At 38.8% G+C, this 24531-nt stretch overlaps 4 protein-coding genes across 4 annotated transcripts; 2 read left to right on the plus strand and 2 right to left on the minus strand.

Moving 5' to 3' along the window:
* On the plus strand, nt 1-12812 carry LOC103981025 (biotin carboxylase 2, chloroplastic). The gene is made up of 17 exons (XM_009397598.3): nt 1-183; nt 326-382; nt 1164-1498; nt 1701-1842; nt 2599-2697; nt 2831-2887; nt 7139-7210; nt 8208-8297; nt 9267-9326; nt 10468-10653; nt 10737-10829; nt 10911-10992; nt 11276-11382; nt 11536-11611; nt 12179-12225; nt 12386-12448; nt 12527-12812. The coding sequence occupies exons 2-17, from the start codon at nt 341-343 to the stop codon at nt 12569-12571; spliced, it is 1596 nt and encodes a 531-aa protein (XP_009395873.1). The 5' UTR covers nt 1-183; nt 326-340; the 3' UTR covers nt 12572-12812.
* Nucleotides 12813-13430: 618 nt separating this feature from the next.
* Nucleotides 13431-14205, plus strand: LOC135637132 (large ribosomal subunit protein uL11-like). Its single transcript, XM_065149579.1, has one exon. The coding sequence runs from the start codon at nt 13446-13448 to the stop codon at nt 14010-14012; it is 567 nt and encodes a 188-aa protein (XP_065005651.1). The 5' UTR covers nt 13431-13445; the 3' UTR covers nt 14013-14205.
* Nucleotides 14206-15340: 1135 nt separating this feature from the next.
* LOC103981027 (probable serine/threonine-protein kinase PBL17) lies at nt 15341-19333 on the minus strand. Its single transcript, XM_009397600.3, has 6 exons — nt 18925-19333; nt 18252-18541; nt 17938-18073; nt 17327-17463; nt 17010-17133; nt 15341-16167 (listed from the first exon to the last, which is right to left on the minus strand). Exons 1-6 carry the CDS (start codon nt 18965-18967, stop codon nt 15431-15433), a joined length of 1467 nt encoding a protein of 488 aa, XP_009395875.2. The 5' UTR covers nt 18968-19333; the 3' UTR covers nt 15341-15430.
* A 379-nt stretch (nt 19334-19712) lies between these two features.
* On the minus strand, nt 19713-24201 carry LOC103981028 (uncharacterized). The gene is made up of 6 exons (XM_009397601.3): nt 23882-24201; nt 23658-23802; nt 22586-22846; nt 21211-21292; nt 20330-20526; nt 19713-19982 (listed from the first exon to the last, which is right to left on the minus strand). The coding sequence occupies exons 1-6, from the start codon at nt 24082-24084 to the stop codon at nt 19713-19715; spliced, it is 1158 nt and encodes a 385-aa protein (XP_009395876.2). The 5' UTR covers nt 24085-24201.
* Nucleotides 24202-24531: the final 330 nt, after the last annotated feature.

Genomic DNA, 24531 nt, shown 5'->3' on the forward strand with positions numbered 1-24531 from the left:
CCCCAAAAAACCGGATCGAGTATAAAGCGGCGGAGGCGGAGCTTCCGAGCTCCGCGTCACCTCGATTTCATCGACCCACCTTTGCCTCTTCCCCAACTGGCGTTATAACTCTCGCCTCCCTCTCTCCGATCGCATCTCTTTCTCTTCCTCGAATCCTCACCCGGCCCTCATTCTCTTCTTCAGGTTATTCCTCTCGCCGGATCCGCTTGTTCGTCCGAGCTCTTGGCGGATTTGGGCTGATCTATATTTCTTCTTCCTTTTTGTTTACTTCTAGTGTCTAATGTGGTTGGGTATCCTTAGTTGTGTTTACTGATGATGATTCTAGGGTTTCCTGACGATCATGGACCTCACTGTCGTCTTCAAGCCTGCGTTGTCGCCTCCCGTAAGTCACTGCCAAGTTCGTCTTCGTTGATTTGGTCCTTTTTTCTCTTTCCTTTTGCTTTTCTGGTCGTGCACATGATGATTGAAGTGAAAACGAGTTAATGGTTGAGATTGGGGATTTTGATCTAGATAATTGTGAAAGGTTCTCAGTAGTATTTGTTCTAACAAAAGGTGTGCTTTTACTTGATAGTTTAATCCGCTTCAATTTTTAGTTTACAACGTCTTTAAGATTTATTAGTGGGGGCCTTTAGTAGTCATTTGCCAAAATGTTGTGGCAAATCCAAAGCATCAAGCTCATACGATTAGTGGTTAAAGCTTGTGTTTTGATCTATTATCCAAAACAATATATTGTTTCTTGGAGAGTAATTGCATGTTTTTGAGCTGGTTTGAGCTTCGCTATTTAGTAATTGCATGTTTTATTATTTAACAGTAATAAAAGCTTCGCTAATTAGAACAATATATTGTTGTAGCGAATTTTATAAATACTTCATATAGGTGTATGAGAATTGTTGTAGTTAAATACTTCATATTGTTGTAGCAATAAAGGGAGTATGAGGATTAGTGATTTCACTTACCAGTGTGCAAGGGACTTTCTGATTTGAATTTTATTAAAAAAAATCAGTTGGTTAATGATCCAAGCCCATAATTGGTGTATGAGCATGATTTCTTCAACTTGAAAGAAAGCTTTTATTGCTGTTATTTCTGAAGGCTTCTTCGTGGTTACTTCTGAAGCCCATAATTGGTGTAGTAACGATCCAAGTTCATGATATTTCTATCTGTAGGGGTTGTTTCCCAGACATGCTGGAGGAATGAAAAGCTCACAATGTAGCTTTAGTGTGGGATATTCTCCAGTCTTCCATAAAGTGTGTTCTTCCAGGCAAATGACTGCTCATACAAACAGGAGGTTAAAATATAATGGAGGGGCTCTTAATGCAACTTGCCAGGGTGGGAAGATTCTTGTGGCAAATAGAGGAGAAATTGCAGTCAGGGTGATCCGAACTGCACATGAAATGGGAATACCATGTGTTGCTGTGCACTCTACAATAGATCGGGATGCTCTTCACGTGCGGCTCGCAGATGAGGCAGTATGCATTGGTGAAGCACCAAGCAGTCAATCGTAAGTGCTGCTTTTTCTTATCATTGTTAGTTAATATACAACTCCCGAAAAACAAAAAAAGTAGTACTTCCTAGTTCCTATAACCATAGCTAGTGTAATCTGCTATAGTTTTTCTCCTCTTGAAATTTATTGTTGCTCATTTAAGGCATAGAGAAAGATCTTCAGGCAGCTATATATTTATGTGTTCTTATATGTTTAACAGGTACTTGTTCATTCCAAATGTTTTATCTGCTGCTGTCAGTCATCGATGTACCATGTTACATCCTGGTTATGGATTCCTAGCTGAGAATGCTGGTTTTGTCGACATATGCAGAGAGCATAGGATCAACTTTATTGGCCCAAATGTAAGCAATTTTTGTTCTGACAGCTGGCATTACGAATTAAGATTTAGAACTTTAATCGCCAAAACTAATATGAAGTATCTATTTTCTTGACTTCTTTACATTTCAAAAAGCCATCAAGATTTATTTATTTTTATCTAATATTGGATGTTCGAGCAATACTACAAGCTTAAGAGTATTAATTTTGCTTGTTGACATGATTTGATGGTTTTGTCACCCTTGATATCCTTGAATCCTATGCCAGTGCTATGCAGACATGGGTTGATATGAACATTGTCTGTATTTCCACAGAATGTTTCATGAAACTTTTGTTTTCGTCATTGCTTACAAGGAACTTCTCAAATGTTCGCTTCTGGTTATGGTTCTTGGTCAAATAAAATAAGAAAAAAGTTTTGCTTAATTACTTTATTTGGTGTTAGATTAGTTTTTTGTGATGCTTCATTGTAAAGTCCAACTAAAGTGCATCTAACAAAGTATAACTTAATCCTACTGTTTATCATTTCAATCAAAAGGTAATTAATCATATAAGTAATCCTTTAGGATGCAATTCAGAAAACAGTGTCATGCAGGGAACTTTATGTTTGTCAACCCTGTCACTTTCTTGATTTGAAAACAAAAAATTATTCACCTAACCTAATGGATGTAGAACTCATCCTCTAGATTATTTACCACACGTATGCTTCATTGTTGAATAAGTCATACTTTTACTACTATATGTCATGGGCCTATAAGAATGACCTGATTTTAATTCTTTGCTAGCCTGACAGCATCCGAGTAATGGGCGATAAATCTACAGCAAGGGAAACAATGAAGAAAGCAGGTGTCCCTACCGTACCTGGAAGCGATGGACTATTGCAGGTAGAAGAAAGACTTTCTTGCACATCAGTTCTCATCTCATGTCATGAATTTCTACTCAAGTATGATTTACTAGCATTATTGTGTTTGATTCAGTGCGCCAATTTCTAAAAAGTTTGTTATTTATATTTTATAGTCAACAGAGGAGGCTGTGAAGCTTGCTCATGAAATTGGCTTTCCTGTCATGATCAAGGTACAATTTCTTTTTCTGAGATACACTGTCAATACCATTCTCTTGTCGCTATTATCTCAGGGTACACTTAGTTTATATTACTGTCAAGAAAGATCCACATTCTTTTACGTGGTAATGTTATTTCAGATTTATGCCGTTTAACAAAAAATTATAGAAAAAGACACCACATAAAGATAATTTCTTCATATCATGGGTTTAAAGTCAATTTCACGCTGCATCATTTGTTATGGACATTGACTTGTCTCTTGTTTCATGTTACTTTCCAAGAAACTGATTTCATGAGCTTATTATGACCACAATTAGTCCTAGTACTTTGGCTTGGAAGAGTGCTTGGCATTTGAAAGGAATTCAACATTACCATGAACCACGTGCAAGTCTTGAAGAAGGATACCTATGGGTTATCAGTGCTCAGATTCTTCCAATAAAATGTCTGGATTATTTCCTTTGGCACAATTGATGCAGATCTGTGGTGAAACAGATGTAAATGCATGCCCAGGATGCCTTAGTTTTCCTGGTCAACGACAAGAATTGTCCTTAGTCTTTGACACAGTAATTTATATTTATGTTTATGTGGTTCATCTTAAAAGCTAGTGAACAGGAGTCTGCAACAAAATATTATTATCTTCACCTCAATATTTTGATGTGTATAAGCTTATTTTATGAGCTTATGATTTCCAGAACTTGCCAAAGACTTGGGAATTTTAATTGTCGTGATCTTTTGGAAGGACTGAAGTAGGATAAGTTGTCAACTGTTATGGTTTTCTAGTGAAAGTCTAAGAAGAGGTCTGATAAACAGAATGCTCTGCTTGTCCATGACATTGTGTATTAATAGTTAATATTACCGAGAAAGAATATCGACTCTTCTTTTTTGTTTATTTTGATTTTAATATACTGTCACAGACTGTCACATACTTAGTTGGTTTTGTCTAAGTCGTGCGGCACCTTTGTATATCCGTCCACAAAGAGTCGGCTTCCTCGAAATCTCTTATGGTCCCTTAAGGACTCGTAAATGAGAAGACGGGTTAGAGGAAACGTTTAAATCGGGATCCCATAAATAGTCATTTAAGCAAACACTTGATAGACAATGCAAATTATAATAATAGATTTTGCAAGCTCTGAACGGTCACACGATAAAGGGTCCAACGTGGTCCGCCGCAGCCAAACATGTCCACATGACACTACTATGAAACAAGACAACGAACCAACCCTAACATTACCTCAAAGACTTATCTAACCATGTGCCACCTGAGTAGCTCCTAGGTGCTGTGCTAGCTAATACTCTACACCACTTCGTGGAGCTAGAAAACCCCCAAAATGGCTGCTTGAATACTCTGTTTTTGGACAGTTTTGCCTCTGCGCAACGACTGCACACAACCTGCATTTACAAGCTTGAAACGACCACAAAAGCTAACCAAAATGTGATTGCCAAGTCTACTGCAATCCCTTTATACGCTATGCAAAGCATGAACAAAATCAAAAGATATAGACATACAAGCATTATATCGAATACACTATTTATAGTTTTGTTCGTGACATTCTCCCCCACTTATTCCTTCGACGTTCGCGTCGAAGCCTTTGCAGACATTGCATCTCTTTTGCTTTGTTGAGTCTTCAATATTCTACTCTAGTTGCAATGCATTTCTTGGTTCCTAGTTTGTCTCTGCTATTATTGTTTAGTAGTCGAACTTTGATCCGCCATGCTGCTTCTACTCGTCAATGACTCGACTCTAGTGTGGGGTTGGTCAAGTCATGCTGATCTTTGTTGGTTCCTGTGGATCTTTCAAATGAAGGAAAAAAAAAATCCTTGTTATGTGTTAGTCTCTTAAACGTCTCGCGTTGCTTAAATTAGGTGGATGCCAATTGGAGCTTTAACGAGCATCGCTTCGCAGACTATAAAATTTTTTAGGTCTTTCCTTTACAAAATTTGCCCATCGATTCCTTTTGTACTTGGTTGTCATCTTCAAATAGGTTCGCTTCACTCCTACTTTTGATTGGCATTCTGTTGGGAAATGAAGTGGACAATTTATTCTCGGTTACACCGATCACCATTGGCGAGGATTTAACAACTGTTGTTTTCCATTAAGTTTCTTCGAGGGATCTTTGAACATATGCAGAGCTCCTTTGTTGGATAAATAAGAGAATTGAGGTACTTGGGTTTCACTTATTCTTTTAAGAGTTGGGAAGACAAAGGTTACTACCCTTACTAGCCTTCTCCTACTCTTTGCTTACACTTCCGAAGCACCCGAAGTGTTTGCACTTCTTGCGTTGAGTTAGCTATTGCGATTCGCCTTCTTATTATCATCAAACTTTTGTAATGCAAGAAGTTTTGTCCAAAGAGAGCAAAATTTTGCCCCGACTTGGAGCAAGTGTCTAATGGTTTTGGGTGTATTTGGGATTGTACCATCTTTTCCATCATCTATCGTCTACTTCTTTGAGTAGAAAAGGTACAACACCACGTATTATTTACTTTGTTTCTTGGTCGAGCACTGCTGCATCGACTTAAAGTTTCTCATTTTCGGCTATTTTGATGAGAAACCCGTCGACACCAGTCTTACGAGGTTCCTTGGCCTCTACCCTTCACTCATGTCTCGTTTCTTGGAGTTTACCTCTGTATTCTCCACCTCCTTAGCCCCTTTAACGACCAAGCGCTCTCCCTCCATGAGAGCAAGGGATCGATGACTCCACGGAAGTCCCGCCTTTGTGGTACCATGGCGTTGTCATGCCCATGGCCCTACTATCCGTAGCTTTGTATCTATGTCTCTTTCTTCGTTATCGATAGATCTGCCTCTGTGGCATTGCGGCATTTCTTCGAGTCTACCTCCATTCTAATCGACGCTTGATTTTGGGTAGCTCAGTCCCTATTTACTCGTCGTCGCTTCCTCGTCCCTTTCGACCATCTGTTTCAACACCTATGTGTTCTCCGAGTAGTTCCCCTTGGTCGATGGATAGATAAACTACAACTCCCATGCATGACTTTCACTATCATGTTGCAGGGCTCGCACCAATTCTATTTTCCTTTACGCCCTTGGTAGCAACGTTCGCTTACTCGGTCTTGTCATATGACTTTCTAAGCTCCCTTAAGTGAAAATGAGCTCTAAAATAGTCCAACTTCCAACCGCTCCGATCATACCTCTGCATGATCAAGCCACCCCATGGGATTCTCTGGTACTTGCACTCGAAATTTTTCCTCGTTGGTACATAGCTCTTATATACTGATGACCAAGGCTTTTATCCAGTGCAAAATTCAATGCACGCATGAAAAACTCGTTGACATTCACTCCTTGAATCCATTGCCTTTCTTGTCGTCGTGTTGTTCATCGGAGTGGAGCTCCCAATAGTTTCCGATCATACCTCCATATGATCAAATCCCTCGCGGGATTTCTCCCGTATGTCGTATTGCCTCGAATTGTTCCACCACGATCCACTGCATCATGTCGCTTCTTGGTGACATCTTCATTGCATTATGATTTTTATGGGATGAACTTGGACTGCGATCTCTCCATGTGTGGCCTTTGACAGCACATCGCAGGGCCTCCACTGCCTCTGATTCTATTTGCTCCTTTGGCAATTAACCTTCGTCCACCCGCTCTCAAGTCACACTCAGCCGAAGTACAACTCTAGGACAGTCCGTCGCCTAGCAGTTCTCGAAGTCCATCGACTTCGTTAAGATTAGTGTGTCCTTGTCTGGATCCTAGGCTCTTGCCCCCAGCATAATCTCCGTTGTCCATCGCTTCTTTTGTAGCAACTCGAATGGCAACACTACAACATATTCATCAAGAGTACTCGCGTTCGCGTCCTCTTGCCTCGTGCCTAGGTCTTCTGACCCCAACTTCGCTTCTGCAAGTTGAGTCGCCTTAGTTCCTCCATTAAATGCTTCGTAGAGATAAGATGCATGTGCCTCGAAGCTTCCTTCGACTTTGGCACTATGTAGGATGAGTCCGTTCCATCAAAACGAGGGACCCATGGAACGACATGATCTCGCTCTTGCCTCTTCTTCTATTAAGGTTAAAACTTTATTTTTTTCAACTTCCCTTAGGTTACTTTTGGGTCAAGATGCTCATTTTAGATGTGTTTGATCACTTATCTAAATTGATTTTTTGGCTCATTCTTGACATCTCATGAATCTCATTTGGTATTTTAGTTATCAGTTCTAGTGTTTGGAGTTAATCAAAGTTTTTATATTATCTTGAATTAACTTCGCTTTTGGAACATTTGATTTATGCTTCATTTGTTTCTCTCACGTTCCTTTAGGCAACTGCTGGTGGTGGGGGACGGGGAATGCGTCTAGCAAAAGAACCTGAAGAGTTTGTGAAGTTGCTACTGGTATGCTATATGCCCAATTTGTACCACTGAATGCTATGCCTTATTTATCTCCAAGTTTAGGTCACTATTTTGTCCTTTTGTGGTGTTAAGTTAATTTGAATTCATTTAGTCTGAGTGGGTTTGAATTTATTTTATTCTGAGTCAATTTGTTCAACTCCGATCATGTTTGATTTGGATTGTTTTTGGGCTTGTTTATGTTGGTGTCTGTTGAATAATAGCATCGTTGTTTGGTGAGACTAGAGTCCTGATGTAGGAAATAAGCTACTGTTTGTGGATTCTTAAAAGAGCACAGCAATGGATATATATAGTAATATATCTTTCTGGAATTTGGTGGGGAAGGAAGTTTGGAGCAATGATTACCTTATGCAGATATTTCATATTTCAGACCATCAGATGGGCTTTTTCACCTTGCTGGAGCATTCTGTCAAAAAGTCCTATTAGAACTCAAAACATGGTTGGATTCAGAGGAATTGAATTTCAATTTATGAAAATGGGTTGACCAGAATTTTGGTAACATAGGGTCCAATCTTTGCTCTTTTTATAGCTGAACATCATTAGATAACTCCTGAAGATATGATAATGCTCTGACAATATCATTGTTTTCTTTTCTACCTTAAAAGTTAAAACTACCAGAAAACCATGTGGAAAATGACTCTTTATAACAAGTCTTCTATACAGGGACACTCTTTACTAGGAATTATTAACTCAGGAGGTTCTGGAATAAAGGACACAGTTGTTCTTAAGTCAAGGCTAAACGGAACGACTATAAAATAGTTTCTTCTATAAAAGGCTAAAAGACACTGAGTACAGTATAATCCATGTCATGGATTATGGTTCATGATTATATCCACTTGGAGACTATATAAAATGTAGTTCCAATGCCATGGGAATTTGTTTGCTGCGTAACTATTCTGTTTGAATGATTGTTGGTCTTGGTACATGGACATTATTCTAGTTGCACTCTAAAGTTTAAACAGTACTGTTCTCTTATATACAGCAAGCTAAGAGTGAGGCAGCAGCGGCATTTGGAAATGATGGGGTTTATTTGGAAAAGTATATCCAGAATCCAAGGCATATTGAGTTTCAGGTAAAATTTCATGTTTATGGTATAAATACTAAGATGCTGGCACTGATAAATGGTAGAAAAAATTTCATTGGTTCTGTATGTTTAAACTAAACTTGCTAAACTCCATGCAGTCATTTACTAGACATCACATTTTAGCCTGTTAATTATGTTTTAACATTTTAGCTTGCTAACTATGTGTTTCAGGTTTAACTTCTAGATTGGAACATCATAGCATTTAAGTTTCATGTAGGATATCTTATCCATGGTTAATATATCTTAGAATTGATTTCGTAATTTGTTGATATGTTCTCATGTCAACTTTGTTAGAGCTGTTTCCAGCAAGTAATAAATTATGAGAATAACTAGATTTGAACTCTCTTGATTAATGCATTTCTGGGCACCAAGTTGAATCTGAAGTCTATTATGGCAAGAACTAAGGTCTGGAATTTGGTAAGAACTAATGAAATTTTATGTAGTTATTATATGGTGATAAATAGAATAATGGCTAGTGAATATGAAAGATGAGAAAATGATACTAATACTTTCAACAGTTCATTAATATTTACACACTATAATGCAGATAATAAAGAAAATACTTGTCTAATTCTTCAAGTTTGTAACTAAATTTCTAACTATCTTGATTTCACTAGATATTATTTTTCATTATTCAATCTCTAGGATAACATTATCGTGATACCACATTTAGGTGGCTATCACCATGTTTAGTTGTTTTGAAATCGGTTACCTTTTCTTTCTCAAAACTTCCTTGTATTGATTTTCCGTGTCTTATAAGAGTGAGCTTGAGAATATGTGTGTGTGTGTACGGACGGACACACACACACACAAATATATATATATATATATATATATATATATATATATATATACATACATACATATATATACATACATATATATCATGATGTCTTATAGAAAGTTCATTCAGATCTTAGTTAACTGTAATTACTATTGCTTTATGTGTCTTCATAGGTTCTTGCAGACAAATATGGTAATGTTGTCCATTTTGGAGAGCGTGATTGCAGCATTCAGGTATTTAAATATATATTCTTCAACTCACTTTAACAGGTAATCTCTATGTTGCTTAACTTCTGCAGAGTCTCGAGTTAACTAACTGAATCAAGTCTGTCTTTTTTATGAAGATTTGTGTTCTTTAACTAACTTGAAAGAACATATAATAAAAAATCATATACCAAGAATTGAACTGAGTAGCAATCATGTTGACTATTTTATTTCATATCTTTGTCACTGTTAATTAACATCATTTTGTTGTATTTGATATTTTGTAATACTTCTGTGAACTTCAATTACTGTATCTGGAAAGGTATGCAACCATATTACTAGGTGCAGTTTGTACTAATCATTTCACCATTTTGGTTTTTCCTTTCACACTAAGTCGGACATTATGCTTTCAAGTTATTATGTTATTGAGATTCCTGCTATCCTCTTGTGCCCTCGAAACTTTCTACAGAATACTGAACATCTTGTAAAATCTATTCATTAGTTTCCCTGTATGTGTTCCAATTATAAAAATGTGAGATGTAGAATTTTATTTTAGGGCGAAAGGACCAAAAGGATGAAGGATATTGCTGAATGCTGTCTTCTTTTACCCTGTTAGACTTTTCCTTTCATATTCAGTGTATGGTTTTATGCCATTTCTTATTTGTCTCATAGATGAATAACATCTAATCCAATTTTAGTGTTATTACCTGAGATCGCAATCTTTTTGTTACAGAAAAAGGGTCAGCCAGCATGAGGCTTTTGCTAACACATAGTTAGGAAAGGGTCAATATATGCAACCTTTGCAAGCAGAGAGGCTAATTCAACAAGTTGAACCGTTGTCACCTGCTTTGCAAACTTTTTGCTAATCGATCAAAATAATATCTCACAAACTTTTAGAGCTGTCTTCGATCTCTGAAACCTGGTGACTAAATACTAACAAAGAAAATTAATGGAAGAAGAAAATATCAAGTTAAATATTTGATGGGTGCCTGCATGAATTCTGGAACAGAAATTGACATCTCAATTGGTAATATCTGTTAACTTTGTCTTCCATTTGATTGAAATTGCTCTAAATTGTCCCAAAATAAAAGGTTTTTGTTTCATTGGAAGAATAAATAGCCAACTAAAAACAGTTCCTGAGGATTATTTTATAACTAAAATGATTTGACAGAGGAGAAATCAAAAGCTTCTCGAGGAAGCTCCATCACCTGCTTTGTCCCCAGAACTACGGAAAGCTATGGGTGATGCTGCTGTAGCAGCTGCTGCATCTATAGGTTACATTGGTGTTGGAACTGTTGAATTTCTATTGGATGAAAGAGGTTCTTTCTACTTCATGGAGATGAACACCAGGATTCAGGTATTGATGGTTTCTATTGTTCATGCTAGTCTCTAGAATTTCGACGGTTTCCTTATACCTTTTTTATTTTCGATGAAAACCAGGTAGAACATCCTGTCACAGAAATGATTTCTTCAACTGACTTGATTGAGGAACAAATTCGAGTGGCTCTCGGAGAGAGGCTGACCTACAAACAGGTGAACATTATATCTACAATTCATTTTTAATAATTGATTTGGACTCAGCTCATAACCTATTATAACATTGGTAATCCACAGGAAGATATTGTTCTTAGAGGGCATTCAATCGAGTGCCGCATTAATGCAGAAGATGCCTTCAAAGGTTTTCGTCCTGGGCCTGGTATTCTCCATTCTCTGTTTTTACTGGATGGTTTGTAAATTTAACACAAGATTGGGAAGAGTCTTTATTGTAACTCTTCTGCAAATATTTTTCCTCATCTTCTCCACTAACAAAATTCTTTGTGCCTTTATTCGGCCTTTTCTTTTATGGACTTGAGCTGTGGACTTTTATAAATTTCATCTTCTATTCACTCATTAGAACCTTTATTTGCATATGGACTGGCATAGATTTGAGTGTTCTATTCGTAAATGCTTGTTTTTAATTTCTCTTGCAAAAACTGCAGGGAGAATCACTTCATACTTGCCATCTGGAGGTCCATTTGTGAGAATGGATAGTCACATTTACCCGGGCTATGTGGTTCCTCCAAGCTATGATTCCCTACTTGGAAAGGTGCCTTTGTTGATTTATTCTTCACTAATTAGTTAGGGCATTTTATGACATTAATGTTCTGTTATGGGGTTTTAGCTAACCAGTCTTTCTGATATGCTGATAAGATAGTATTGGATTGTTTAGCTAACTTGATTACATAACTTTATGATTTAGCTTATTGTTTGGGCACCAACAAGGGAGAAGGCAATAGAAAGAATGAAAAGGGCGCTGAATGACACTATTATCACAGGTTTGTAAGCCAATAATGCACTGTGAATTAGAGAATCTAGGATATCATTTTTATGTCTCTTTTATCGTATTTTAATGATGCAAGAGTTCTTATAATTAAGCCAGATGAATACATGGCGATTGTTGGGAGCTACTATTAACTTCTTTGCTTATCTGACTTAAATTCCATGCTTTTCAAATATTTTATTAACAAAAGAAGTTTGAGATCCTTTTAGATGATAACCGTTCTTCCCTTGTTATCTACATTAATGTTTAGCATTTACTTTCATTTATTGACAATAATAAACTCTTATCTGTGTTATTCTTCTTCGTGACCGTTCCTGAAAATCTATAATGGAAGAGGTAAACTATGTTGTGTTTAAACAGTGTTTCATATTCGATGCATTGCTAGAACTGCATTATAAATGTGAGAATTCCAGATAACATGGTTCCCAAAATAACCACCAGTGTGGAAACTTTCTTATGCTTTTATATGAGACATGGAAGCCCGGTTCATTTGTTTGTCATATGGCATACTTATTTCCAAATTGCTTTTAGCAACTGATTATTAGTATCTTTTCTGAAACAGGAGTTCCTACCACTATTGAGTACCATAAGTTAATTCTGAATGTTGAGGTACCAAAATTTCAAATTGTGTGCCGAAGCCCTTTTCTATTTGTTCGATAAACTATGTAGAAATTCTTGGTCAATACTGATTTCTACCCAGAAAATTATGCTGGGAAACTCTTGATTTTTTAACTTCTCTCATCTAATTTGCATGCTTATTGAAACACAGGACTTCAGAAATGGAAAGGTGGACACGGCTTTTATACCTAAGCATGAGAACGAGTTGGCTGCAGTGAGTATCGATCCATTTTAATCTAATCTGAGTTTTACACATTTTTGAAGATGATTAAACCATTTCCGTTCAATGCAGCCCCAGAAAATGATCCTGTCTACCGCAGCCGCAATGAGCAACTAAATTGATCTGTGTAATGGTTCGGCATCAGAATAACCAAGTGATTATTTTGTCTCTTTGCTTAGAATTTACCATGCTTTCTGGCATATGAGGCGTTTTATTTTAAGTAACTTGCAGATTTGGGTTACAGTCACCATATCAGATGTAGAATTATCTTTTATTTAAAGTGAAAAGAAGGAAAGAAACAGATGTGCATTGGCAGGACATTACTTTTGAACATAGGGAGTTTGTTTTCTGGGACTCATTTTGATTTGTTAAACATTGAGGTTCTTTCTTATATTTTAATCATGTCCTTAGAACTGGAAATTTTTAGTTCATGCCAAATTCCCCATTTGATATGTTCTAACTTGAGCATCGCCATATCTCGTTCCTTAGATTCGCCCCCCTTGGATCATTGTGTTGACGAGTGACATAATACACTGCTCTTATCGTCCTTAGTATTCATATTTATATCTGAATTCATCCACTAGTACGTCTTTTATACATGTATTTGAGCATAAGAATAGTTAAATATATCTTAAAATGTTAATTAAATATGAATTTTCATTTTTTTAATACGTGGCATCATTTTTTTTCTACTTATTTTCCTCTGTTAAATAAAATCGACTTTTTTTTTGTAATATTAATTTTGTCCATTTGTAAATGATATATCTATCGTGTAGTATTCACATCCATATTGATCTTAAATATAATCTGATCCGAATCCTTCTACTTTATTAGATCGCTTGAACTAAGTACATTATCCGTTTCAACGCCTACGTCGTACTAAGCTTAGCTTAGCTCTACATCTCAGCGCGGACCGGTAGTGTTGAGCCAAGCTGAACTGGGTTCACAATAGTACATTTGAACCGGTCCGCCAACGAGAGACTATATAGGCATGCGCTCATGCACCGCGTCAGGAGAAAACCCTAATTCTAAACGCCCGCCATCCGGCGCCGCCAAGATGCCGCCCAAGTTCGATCCGAGCCAGGTCGTCGACGTCTACGTTCGCGTGACCGGCGGCGAGGTGGGCGCTGCCAGCTCGCTCGCGCCAAAGATCGGGCCTCTAGGGCTCTCCCCGAAGAAAATCGGCGAGGACATCGCCAAGGAGACGGCCAAGGATTGGAAGGGCCTCCGTGTCACCGTCAAGCTCACCGTGCAGAACCGGCAGGCCAAGGTCACCGTCGTCCCCTCCGCTGCCGCCCTCGTCATCAAGGCCCTCAAGGAGCCCGAGCGCGACCGCAAGAAGACCAAGAACATCAAGCACAACGGCAACATCTCCCTCGACGACGTCGTCGAGATCGCCAGGGTCATGCAGCCTAGGTCCATGGCCAAGGACCTCTCCGGCACCGTCAAGGAGATCCTCGGCACCTGCGTCTCCGTCGGCTGCACCGTCGACGGGAAGGACCCCAAGGACCTCCAGCAGGAAATCTCCGACGGCGACGTCGAGGTGCCGCTCGAGTGAGACCAGGTTCCCTTTGCATCCCCCTATTGTATTGCTTCAAGTTGTTCCCTTTGTTACTGTTTCCTTTTTATCTCGAATCGCACAAAATGCCTTATTTTTCCTAGCAAATTATGTGCTTCTTTTTGTTGTTTTAGTTCATGTTTGGAGGTAAATCTATGGATTAATACGAGTTTAATTGCTAGTGTTCCCTTTATCGTGGTAGTGGAGTCCTAAAACAAGATCCATGTTTGATACCTTGTGGTATAGATGGTAATCCTAGTGGGTTAACCAGCACTACATTACTCTTGGATCATAAGCTAACTTGTTCTTGTTCCTTGCTCTAACCTATACTGATGTCAAGCTAAAGATCCAAAATACCAAGCCATGATTTGATGAAAAGGAAAGTGTCATGTTGACCTAAAATTGAATCTTATATGAAGTGTTTAGGTTGGGCCGTATGACAAAAAAATGTGGTGTATATCTCTTATTCATGTGTTCTTGTGGTAGTAGAATCCTGAAACAAGTTCCATGTTTGAAACATTGTGCTAGATTACTCTTGGATCATAAGCTAACATGTTCTGGTTCCTTGCTCCGAGCCATACCCATAGCCATGATTTGATTAATAGGAAAGTTTCATGCCGACCAGAAATTGAATCTTATATGAAGTGTTTAGATCAGGCAGGAGGACAAAGAATGTGGTGCATATCTGATTGCCACCAATTTCCAGTCTCCACACAGATGAAGAAAACAGTTTGACCTATCTATCAACATCTGTTAGACTCATTTTTTTTGGAATGGTAGGGAAACCTTCCTCAATCAATTCCTGAAGAAATGTTCACCCCTTCCCCATCAAATTATTTAGTGTCCTCTGTTATTTACAGTCTCTCTCTCTCTCTCTCTCTCTCTCTCTCTCTCTCTCTCTCTCTCTCTCTCTGAACAAATTATCAATTCACTCCCTCTCCTCTATCTCTACTTTTTTATGATGTGAATAACTACTAACTCACATCTTCTTAACATTTCCATTGCAACAAACAATGGAATTTGTGATGCATCTGTTGTCTTTCCTTAAGGTGGACTTTGGAGAAGATCAATATATGCAGTCTTATTTAAATGTAGGGAGGTCTTTTTTTTACTTGAACATCCATCTCTTAGGTTGCAAAAGAACAGACAATTTTGCCTAAATTATGTTGAACAAATACTTGGTCAATTGTGTCTCACATTTTATTTTATTTGTACATGAAGCCACCCAAAAAGAATGCTAAATTTCAGTTATGCCTATTGCATGTATTCCCTAAGGTTTGATCTATCTATGATATATCACCACAGCATAATCAATCCTCACATTCAGATTGAACAAATGAATCACTCAATCATTAACCAATAAAAAATCAAACATGTTGGGCTCCAATTAATGTCACAATCAACTTCACACTGCACCCTCAACAATAGATGACTTGGATCTCTTGGGAAAATTTATGCAGTGAACCATTGAGTTCATTTCGGTTCTCTGCCTGGGGGCCGCTGTAATCTTCATGATGTTGGTGCCCATCATCATTGCCTTTAAGTTGTCCGACAGCTTCTCCTTGCTCTTCCACTGCAGCGCCATTCACAGTTTCCTTGCCAACAGCTTCGCTTTGCTCTTCCACTCCAAAGCCACCCACATCTTCGTTGCCAACCTCGCTTTTTCCATGTCCAACAGCTTCTCCTTTCTCCTCTTCAACTGCAGAGCCATCCACATCTTCCTGGCCAACCTGAGGAAGGGCCACATCACCTTTTCTATGTCCAACAGCTTCTCTTTGCTCCCCCACTGCAGAGCCAACCTCAGGAGGGGCCATAGCAGCTTCAGGGCTGTGAGGCAGGATGGTTTCTTCCTTCCTGAGCATGGCTTGGAGGACGTCGACCACCTCGCTCATGACAGGCCTCATCTTGGGGTTCTGGTTCAGGCAATCGTATGCCAATCTGGCCACCCTCTCCACATCCTTGTTTGAGTACTGACCTTCCAGTCTCGGGTCAATGATCTTTAGCAACTTCCTGCTGCGGACAAGCAGCGGACGGGCCCACTTGACTAGATCGTGTTGTCGGCTTCGCTTGCTGGGGTCCATCGCCTTTCGGCCGATGAGCATCTCCAGCAGCACAACTCCGAAGCCATAAACATCACTTTTCGAAGTCAGATGGCCTGTTGAATAATGCTACAAAAGTCACTTCAAAATATATATCTGTTTCCTTTACTATCCGATATCCATCAAACTTCAATTGACTAAACATATAAACAAATGTTCTGAAAGCAAGGTTTAAAATATATCAACCAAGATGATTTTACCTATAGTAAACAGATCGGTATTGAACTGAACGGTAAATTTACCCCTTGATATCAATGACACTCGTTGTTTCATTTTTCTTCTTTCTTTCTCCTCCTCTCACACTCTCTTCCACTTCCTCTTCCTTGAAAATATACTCTCTTTCTCCTCTATCTTCTCTTTGATCCGAACAATACTGATCCTTCCTTACCAATTACTTAGGTATCGACAAAGAACCTGGATCTTAATTCCATGATAAGAAGACTACTGTTTCTTTTTCTGTTCCTTTTTCTTTAATATGCTTACAACAGATAAGTGGAGAATAACCGGGTGTATAATATGTCAGCACAAGCAACTAGATTTCACTTTCCAAGTCTTACAATATTAAACTATGTTGGTTGTAGTGGTTCATATGATATTTCTTCCTGCTAATTCATTTGAGCCTCGTAACAACGAGTATAATGATTAATGTTGAAACTGAATGGCTTTTAAGATAAAGAAAATCTAAGATCTACAGAATGAGAGCGTCTATAATCTGACATGGTATGGAAGGTAGGGATGGAGTAAAAACTAATTGATCATCTTCGTGTAAGTTTTTGACAGATTCACTTATAGAGGATCCAAATCGTGTATAATTTGATTATCCTTGAGGACCTCTAAACAAAATGATTCTGTTAAGAACAATTTGTAGGCATCATAAAAAAAATCGCTTAGAACATACCAGTCAATATATACTCCGGAGCTGTATAACCATAAGTACCCATGACCCTGGTGGAAACATGTGTTTGCTCTCCCATGGGCCCTTCCTTTGCGAGGCCGAAGTCTGATAGCTTTCCATTATACTCCTGCATATATTATTAATACGGGACATTGTTCAAGACTATCTCATCAGTCATTCACTCAAACCGATAATGTTGTATTTTTACTACATTCGTATGTTCAAGACTATCTATTCAATTGAAATTCCCAACAAGAATGAAAACTGTATTTAGAGAAGATAAACTTATGTTTAGAGGGTGATGAAAGAAGAGACCAAACCGCATCAATCAGGATGTTTGATGCCTTAAAATCACGATAGATGATGGGTCTTTCAGCTCCATGAAGAAAAGCAAGCCCTTTTGCAGTATCCAGAGCAATCTTCATCCGAGTCAACCATGGCAAGGTAGCACATGACCCTGATAACGAAGTACTATAAGATCATACAACAATTAACTATACCAATAGGCCAGAATGTTCATTAGATATCTTTTCCAATTGATTTAGATCATTCTTCATAACCTTAAATAGCTTTGAAAACTTGAAAGAGTAGTTGTGCTGCAGACCCTAATTCATGAAAGCAGAAGACTTGTCTTGTGACTGATGCTCTAGAAATAATGTACTAATAACAAGTTTCTTGAAAAGAAATATCTGCACTTGATTACTGTTCCAAATGATGGAATATGGCACATAATGTGTTGGGAAAAAAAAAACAATGAACATTAACTTTTTCGTGATGAACAAACTTTTCTAGCAAGACTGTTGAATTCTTACCATAAAAAGGAGCTGATTGAAAAATCAAAGATACACACCATCTTCTAATTTATCAAAATCAAACAGTGACTTCAAACAGAGAAAGAAATCAACTTAACAATAGAGAATCAACATCATACTTCTGAAAAGGTGCTTTTCTAGGCTCCCATAGGCCATGTACTCGTAAACTAGCAACCTATGTTCATCCTCACAGCAGTAGCCAATAAGCTTCACAAGGTTTGGATGGCTCAACAGCCCCAGATAGTTCACCTCTGCCTGGCAAGCAAACAAGAAGCCCATGAACTAACTGTGAGCCTCTCAGATATGTACTGTCCCAGGCTTTAATCAAAATCCAATTTTTCTTGACCAATTGCAAGATTGAAATCATGATCCTATCGAGAGAATTTTACTAGACATCACATGCATAATAAAGACAGTAACTTCACACGGTTACCAGCCATTCCTTGTGCCCTTGGAATCCCCGTGGATTAAGCTCTTTAACAGCAACTAGAGTGTACTCAAGACCAGGTCTGACATTGTCATCTATAGCACCTTTATAGACGAGGCCAAACCCTCCCTGACCAAGTATTTTATCTGGACGGAAGTTATCAGTAGCCAGCCTCAATTCACCATATGTAAACGTGTGGAGATTGCTATAGCCGGCGATCTCTTGAAGGTCTATAGCATCTCGTATCGGAGGCTGCCTCGCAGCATCGCTGGTGCCATTTGCGAACGTCTCTTCCCCTACAAAAGATGGTGCCGAAGAATCATTACCAATTCGAACTGAGGTAGACTTCGTTGAGTATTATAGCAACGAAATATCAATCATGGCAACATCTAAAATACACCAAAATAAGGTCTTGAGAGTAGTTCAGGAAACAGATAGGAATCGGAGCTTTCCCATCGCTGGTCATGATTGGGTTTAATTTGCTTCCACTAAATCATGTCAACACTATGCAATCAAGTATAATGCAGATGCAGCCAAATCCTCCGACGCTAGGGTTCTATTCAACAGATGCATTAATGCATCACGATTTGCGACCACCAATACATCGGTGACGAATAATGACGAAAACGAATCGAGTTATCTCTCCGATTATTTCTTCAGATGTGTTGGGAGAAATCACCTGACACCGGAAGGGGGCCTCTCAACGAAACGCAGTTCCCCATGAAGGAGACGGAGAGAGGACGTCAGCGCCGTCCGTCCATTTCTCCCCTCTTCCCACTCCCCCCCCTTGATCTGATGGACCGAAGAGGGACCTGGCGGCGGAGGCGGGCCCGATGTGCCCCCCGGAGGGGCTTCGAGCCCTTCGAATCGCCGGGCGCAAGAGCGAAGGGAAGCGAAGAGAGGCGAGACGAGGCACTTCGGCGTCATTTTATCTCCACCGAGATGGCAGATCCTAAACGTACACGCGCGTGTACGTTTCGCGGCGCTACCCGCCCTTCGTCGCCACAACACCGGCTTGATTCGGTCAAAAGCATTGTGATTCCCGAACTGGGGCCTACCTTGCTTGGTTTCTCACCGGTACGCGCGCGTGCGACTTACGCGTCCCGTGTTGTTTAACCTTTTATCTGAGGTGGAGGAAGATTAGGCGACAGAAACGGTAAAAGGCGGTCATAGACTCCTCAACCGACCTGTCGCTTGATTGGAGGTAGAAATGGGGCCCACTTAAGGTGCCTTCCAACCATAACCAGAAACGCCTGGAGACGTTTAGTGCCCTGCAAAAGAACTTTCAGATTAAGTCGATCCAATTCAAAAAACCTTTTTTTCCTATATATATATATATATATATATATTGCTGTTGCTTTGTACAATTTAGTAGAAACAGAGGAAAGAAGAGCAGTTGTGATGACAGCATGGAGAGGTTGCATGAAGGATAAACAATGGATTCAGTGCAAGTTGGGAGGTCTCAACTTAGCTTGATTCTGTTCCATGCTTCATAAGCTTCTTAAGAATGCATGGCACGGCCAGCTGAGTGCCGATGGTGGTGGAGCGGCGGCCTCGCGAGAGGCAAATGATGCCACCGAGAAGCAGAAGCCCATTTGTTAGAATCCACCTCTTGGGAGACCTCGATGGCTTCTTCTGTGATATGTTCGCTCTACTGCGTCTGCTGGAGACACTGCTTGATCTCTTTGGAACTTCTTCCTCGCTTGTCTCAGCATTTGCCTCCAACTCCGGTGGGATCTGAGTGAGGACAAAGTCCAGTTTAGAGTCAATAGAAATTAGCATACAGAAATTATTTGTAGATGCATAACATATGGATCAGCTCAAAATTTGGCATGAGTCAATAGAAGAACAAAAGTCACAATGCATTTCGGGATTGCAGAATAACAAAGATTTGATCACAACAAACTATGAACTCTTCCATTCAAAACAAACTTGCATATGGATGACTAAATCATGCAGAAAACTATATCCATTATGCTTGCTAAGTGGCCAACCTTAATGGTTAGAATGTGGGTTATTTACCCTTTTTCCCCGCGATACCATAGAAACAGTAAACGGTGCAGAGTTGTAATAGTAATGCTGACCTTTTTGATAAGTCGATGAAGAGTAGAGACTGGTGTCAAGTGAATTGGACTGCAGGAGGAATATTCACGCAGTGCATTGTTCATCTTAGACACATAGCTCCATACTCCCTTGGCAAATCCCAGTTTTACCATCTCAATATTGATGCCGGCATCTTCCTGATGAACCAATGTCATCTCACATGCATCCCTACAGGGAACTGTGACAGAAAGCTTCACCTAATTAGCACTGGATAAAGGGCTGAGACGAGAGAGTAAAACATAAAAAGATGAGTAACAGTAGACAAGAAGCTACACTGATTCAGAACACATGTTCCTCGAGCTTTTCTATAATTACTACAATCAGGATTGTTCATACTGGTTTATTTTTGTCAACTGTGGGAACAAATCAACTAATGAGTTATCTAAATGCTGACATCCAAAATCAAATTCATGGCAGAATTTATATCTTGGGGTTTTGGATTGGTTTATAAGAGTACCAGATGTTATACACATGCTGAAGAATTCAATATCAGTTAGGCAGATCACAAACATACAAGTGACTCGAGTCAAGCATTCTGGCCTATTCAGTACAAAAGCTCAAAATTATGACACGAAAGAGAAGTTTTTGACATTGGAAATTATCTTTTAGCTAAACTACGTTGGCAAGGGTTTCCATTGCAGGTCAATCAAGGTTAGTGGCTGTTTTGTGAGATAAGTATAATTAAACTGGCCTTATTATGGACTAGAACTTCATAATAAAGAAGAATATGTATTAATGTTTTTGATACCATAAACCTAGTCAATCCATGCCTTCAAGAAGCACACAATATAAAAAATAAATATAAAAAACTTATTTCTCAATGATATTAAAGTCACAAATTTGATAACAAAAATCTGCTTGCCTTTTCTTATGCGCCAACCTGATCTTAAAAAACCAACACGAACATATTTATTTTGCCTTACAGGCATAGGATGCTCACAATCCTACAAAAACAGTTCCAAATGATATTAGAGAAAACAGACCTTGGAGCAACATTATCAAATTTGAGAAAAGGCAAATGTCAAAAGACTTCAAGACATATGACAACAAGCTTTAGTATCATCTGGATCGAATACTTTCCCCAATTATTGGGTAGAACATTTCCCACCATTTTAAGGGCAATGCCTTGCATTGACTGAGCATAATCTTCAAAGACGACTTCACATGCCTCTTAACTAAAACTGTTCGTGCAAAAATTTCTGATTTATTTTTTGCATTAGACATTTCGTGATGATCGATATTACACATTTGAAAAACTAATCTCCAATAACTTAGGAAACACTGCTGTAGAATAAGCCAGAAAAAATTCTCTATGACTGCAGTTGACAGTATCAGCAGACAGTATAACAAATAGAAACATTGACAACAACGTCATAACAGGTCCTAATTACTAGTAAATTGGTACGAATACAGAGAGAAGACGAGAACTAGAATTGCTAAGTCAATGCTTTAAAGGTAATTTATCAAATTGTTTAGGGAGTCTATTCCGAGTAGATTATGATCAAGTCTTTATTGTAAGTAATACAGGGTCAAGTGAATTGTTAAGACATACTTCCAAGTTTGGATGATTTACAAATATTTTGTCTGGGACAAAAAGTTTAACTTGATTCCTATAATTCTAGATACATTAAGATCCAAACAAAGGTACTGATGTCTGCTTGAGTATCACTAAACAGATGGCACTTTGGCTAAATATAATGGTGCCTTTTGTTGCCGAGAAAATTTTTTTCTTGCAGCAACAATGCTCCTCTCCTCTTTTTTTTTTATCCCTTCTATTGTTTTTTTTCATCCATTTCTATTGTACTTTATTTTCTGTAATAATATAGTCTACTATCAGGTACCACCCTATTTGAAAGACATCCAAGATCCGGGCACAGAGTTCATGTATCATAATAAGATGATGACAGCAAGCAATATGATGCATCTTGAGTTATTCTCATGTTTCAGTTATTATATTAGATATCTGGGTTTCTTTCATTAAGGTAAAGTCTGTCATCAAGCTAATGCATAACATAAAATGTGTTGGTGCGATGCAACCCCATTACTAATACTAGCTGGTGTTCTTTAGATTAAGTGAAGCTTGAGCTTCACCAAAATAGAACATAAAAGACAAGTTATGCAGCATGAACTCCAGAGGTAAAACATGCAGGAATCAAAGTGATACATGATTCAAGGTACTAACTGAACATGCAATTATGTATATGAGCTTGGTGGCTGAAAAAGATTTTTCGACTTACCTTGGTAAAGCAATAAAAGGTTTTGTCTTTTCCTTCCCACACGCGCCATGCCAATATATATTCTTTTGGTGTCAGGAGAGGGAACTTTTTAATACAACGTCCAATTTCTGTCCCACTATTTTCATCTACCTGCAGCTGCTCGTGGTGAATCACAATGTTGTCCCACTTTCTTCTGTACTGATTGTCCATGTAGAAATCTCTTAATAGCTCTGCAGAACATTTCTCGAATGTTGTAACACTGTAGAACTTCAATGGGCCATCCTGCAAACCATGCATATTTTTGAGTCAGCCTGAAACACTGCCCACAATTTACTTTAGTAGAAGGTTTGCTTGCTCTATAGTATTTTCTTCAGCTTGCATGAGTTTAAAGAGTTATCCTAATATAATAACTAATTCCTGAAGTTCAAATTAGAGGCAACTAAGAAAGAATTCTGATGTATATGACCAACAGAAAGCACAAAACCATCTCTGGCTGCATTCGGTGCACTGGCTAAGATGGTGTAAGTTTCAAGTGAAAGAACATTGAGATAATGCTAGATGGCAAGAGTTTTAGTAGTGATCTATTCATTAGCATTGAGACAATGCTAGATTGCAACTATGAATATCATATCATCTCTTGGAGTCAAATGAGCCTAAATTTCTGACTGGGATTTAAGAACAATTAAGAGGAAAGCTCCATTAAATAATTAAACAGTAAGCATACTTATCTGACTGATGTTTTAGGCAGCAGATAGTAGCTAGTTCACATATTAACAGCTCCAACAAGCCATTGTTCCTTCTTCTTTTGTCAATCGCTTTTAACAATAATGCTATCATGAAGTCGAGAACGATTGACAAGGTGAATAGGCATGCATTTATGGGAAAGTTTCCCTCCTAATACATTGGAAGCTCTAAAGAGATACCATAAGAAGAATCAATTTAGTCCATGTATACGAGTGGCTGGTTCAAAGGACTGAGTTCATGAATGGTCAAACACATGAAAACACCAGTTGATTAATCGAGAAGTCATTTCTAGAAGCTACAAAGATTCGCCTGCATAAGATCGGAATTGAAACAGATGAAAGGTGCATACTTTTGGACGGAAGAACTTTGCTTTATAGGACACAAGATTACTGGTTTTATCAATCAGATCTTCCCATCTCTCGTTCCGTTTGGGTTTCCCCTCCAAACTAATCATCAAGTCTCTCAGATCAGCATCGGTGATGAGGTTGGATACCCTGCAGCAAGAGCCACGACAACCTCATCTGACTAAAATCGACAAAGAGCGATCGAAAGCATAAGGGTTTAAGGGCAAACCTTGCGGAAGAACTTCCTCTAAAATACGCTCCGGAGATCGCCACGGGACGGCGGCAGTAGAAGAAGAGCCGCAGGAGCTTCCACGACACGAGGAGCATCACCACCACCGTCGCCCAGCCGCCGCCGGCGCTTTCCGGCCAGAGTTCGTCCAAAGCGAGCAATGTTCCCGCCGAATTCGAAGCAAGGATTCGGAGTCTGTCCATCTTGTTGTTGGCGGAGAGATCAGAGGAAGAATGAAGGGTGGAGGCGGGGAAAGAGAGAGAGAGGGAGAAGATTTGGATTCTTTGCTTGGGAGTGGGAGGGAAGAAAGAGGGGCTTAGTTTTGGTTTGTTTTAACACATTAGCCCTTAAACGCTTTTTTATTGCGTATTAATTCCTCGGGTCTCTATGTTTGTATCTACAGGGGTTGGTTTGGTTGACTGAAATAGTACGCGACCATTTAAATGTTCCTTTTCTTGGATATAATTAATTACATGATAATCAACATCAGAATTTTGAATTCCCCGAAATTATATCCAATTTAGATGTATTTGCATCATAAATAAACTTTACATGCAAATTGTTGTCAGAATCGAGATCCATGGGATTCGATAAGAACACCTTATCATGATCTCTATATTCTATCAGGCCAACATAGATTATTGCAACAA

Source organism: Musa acuminata, chromosome BXJ3-4, assembly GCF_036884655.1.
Source record: "Musa acuminata AAA Group cultivar baxijiao chromosome BXJ3-4, Cavendish_Baxijiao_AAA, whole genome shotgun sequence".
Taxonomy (NCBI): Eukaryota; Viridiplantae; Streptophyta; class Magnoliopsida; order Zingiberales; family Musaceae; genus Musa; species Musa acuminata.

Excerpts from the sequence above, each read along its gene's own strand:
- LOC103981028 (XM_009397601.3), bottom strand. The coding sequence starts at position 24,084 with ATGGACAGACTCCGAATCCTTGCTTCGAATTCGGCGGGAACATTGCTC. Across the intron at positions 21,293-22,585 it reads CCTTTTATTGCTTTACCAAG|GATTGTGAGCATCCTATGCC; the intron begins GTAAGTCGAAAA and ends CTGTTTTTGTAG. Across the intron at positions 19,983-20,329 it reads TTCATCGACTTATCAAAAAG|ATCCCACCGGAGTTGGAGGC; the intron begins GTCAGCATTACT and ends GTCCTCACTCAG.
- LOC135637132 (XM_065149579.1), top strand. The coding sequence starts at position 13,446 with ATGCGCTCATGCACCGCGTCAGGAGAAAACCCTAATTCTAAACGCCCG.
- LOC103981027 (XM_009397600.3), bottom strand. The coding sequence starts at position 18,967 with ATGGGGAACTGCGTTTCGTTGAGAGGCCCCCTTCCGGTGTCAG. Across the intron at positions 18,542-18,924 it reads AGGCCCCCTTCCGGTGTCAG|GGGAAGAGACGTTCGCAAAT; the intron begins GTGATTTCTCCC and ends CATCTTTTGTAG. Across the intron at positions 18,074-18,251 it reads AAGGGCACAAGGAATGGCTG|GCAGAGGTGAACTATCTGGG; the intron begins GTAACCGTGTGA and ends TTTGCTTGCCAG.
- LOC103981025 (XM_009397598.3), top strand. The coding sequence starts at position 341 with ATGGACCTCACTGTCGTCTTCAAGCCTGCGTTGTCGCCTCCC. Across the intron at positions 2,888-7,138 it reads GCTTTCCTGTCATGATCAAG|GCAACTGCTGGTGGTGGGGG; the intron begins GTACAATTTCTT and ends ACGTTCCTTTAG. Across the intron at positions 12,226-12,385 it reads AGTTAATTCTGAATGTTGAG|GACTTCAGAAATGGAAAGGT; the intron begins GTACCAAAATTT and ends ATTGAAACACAG.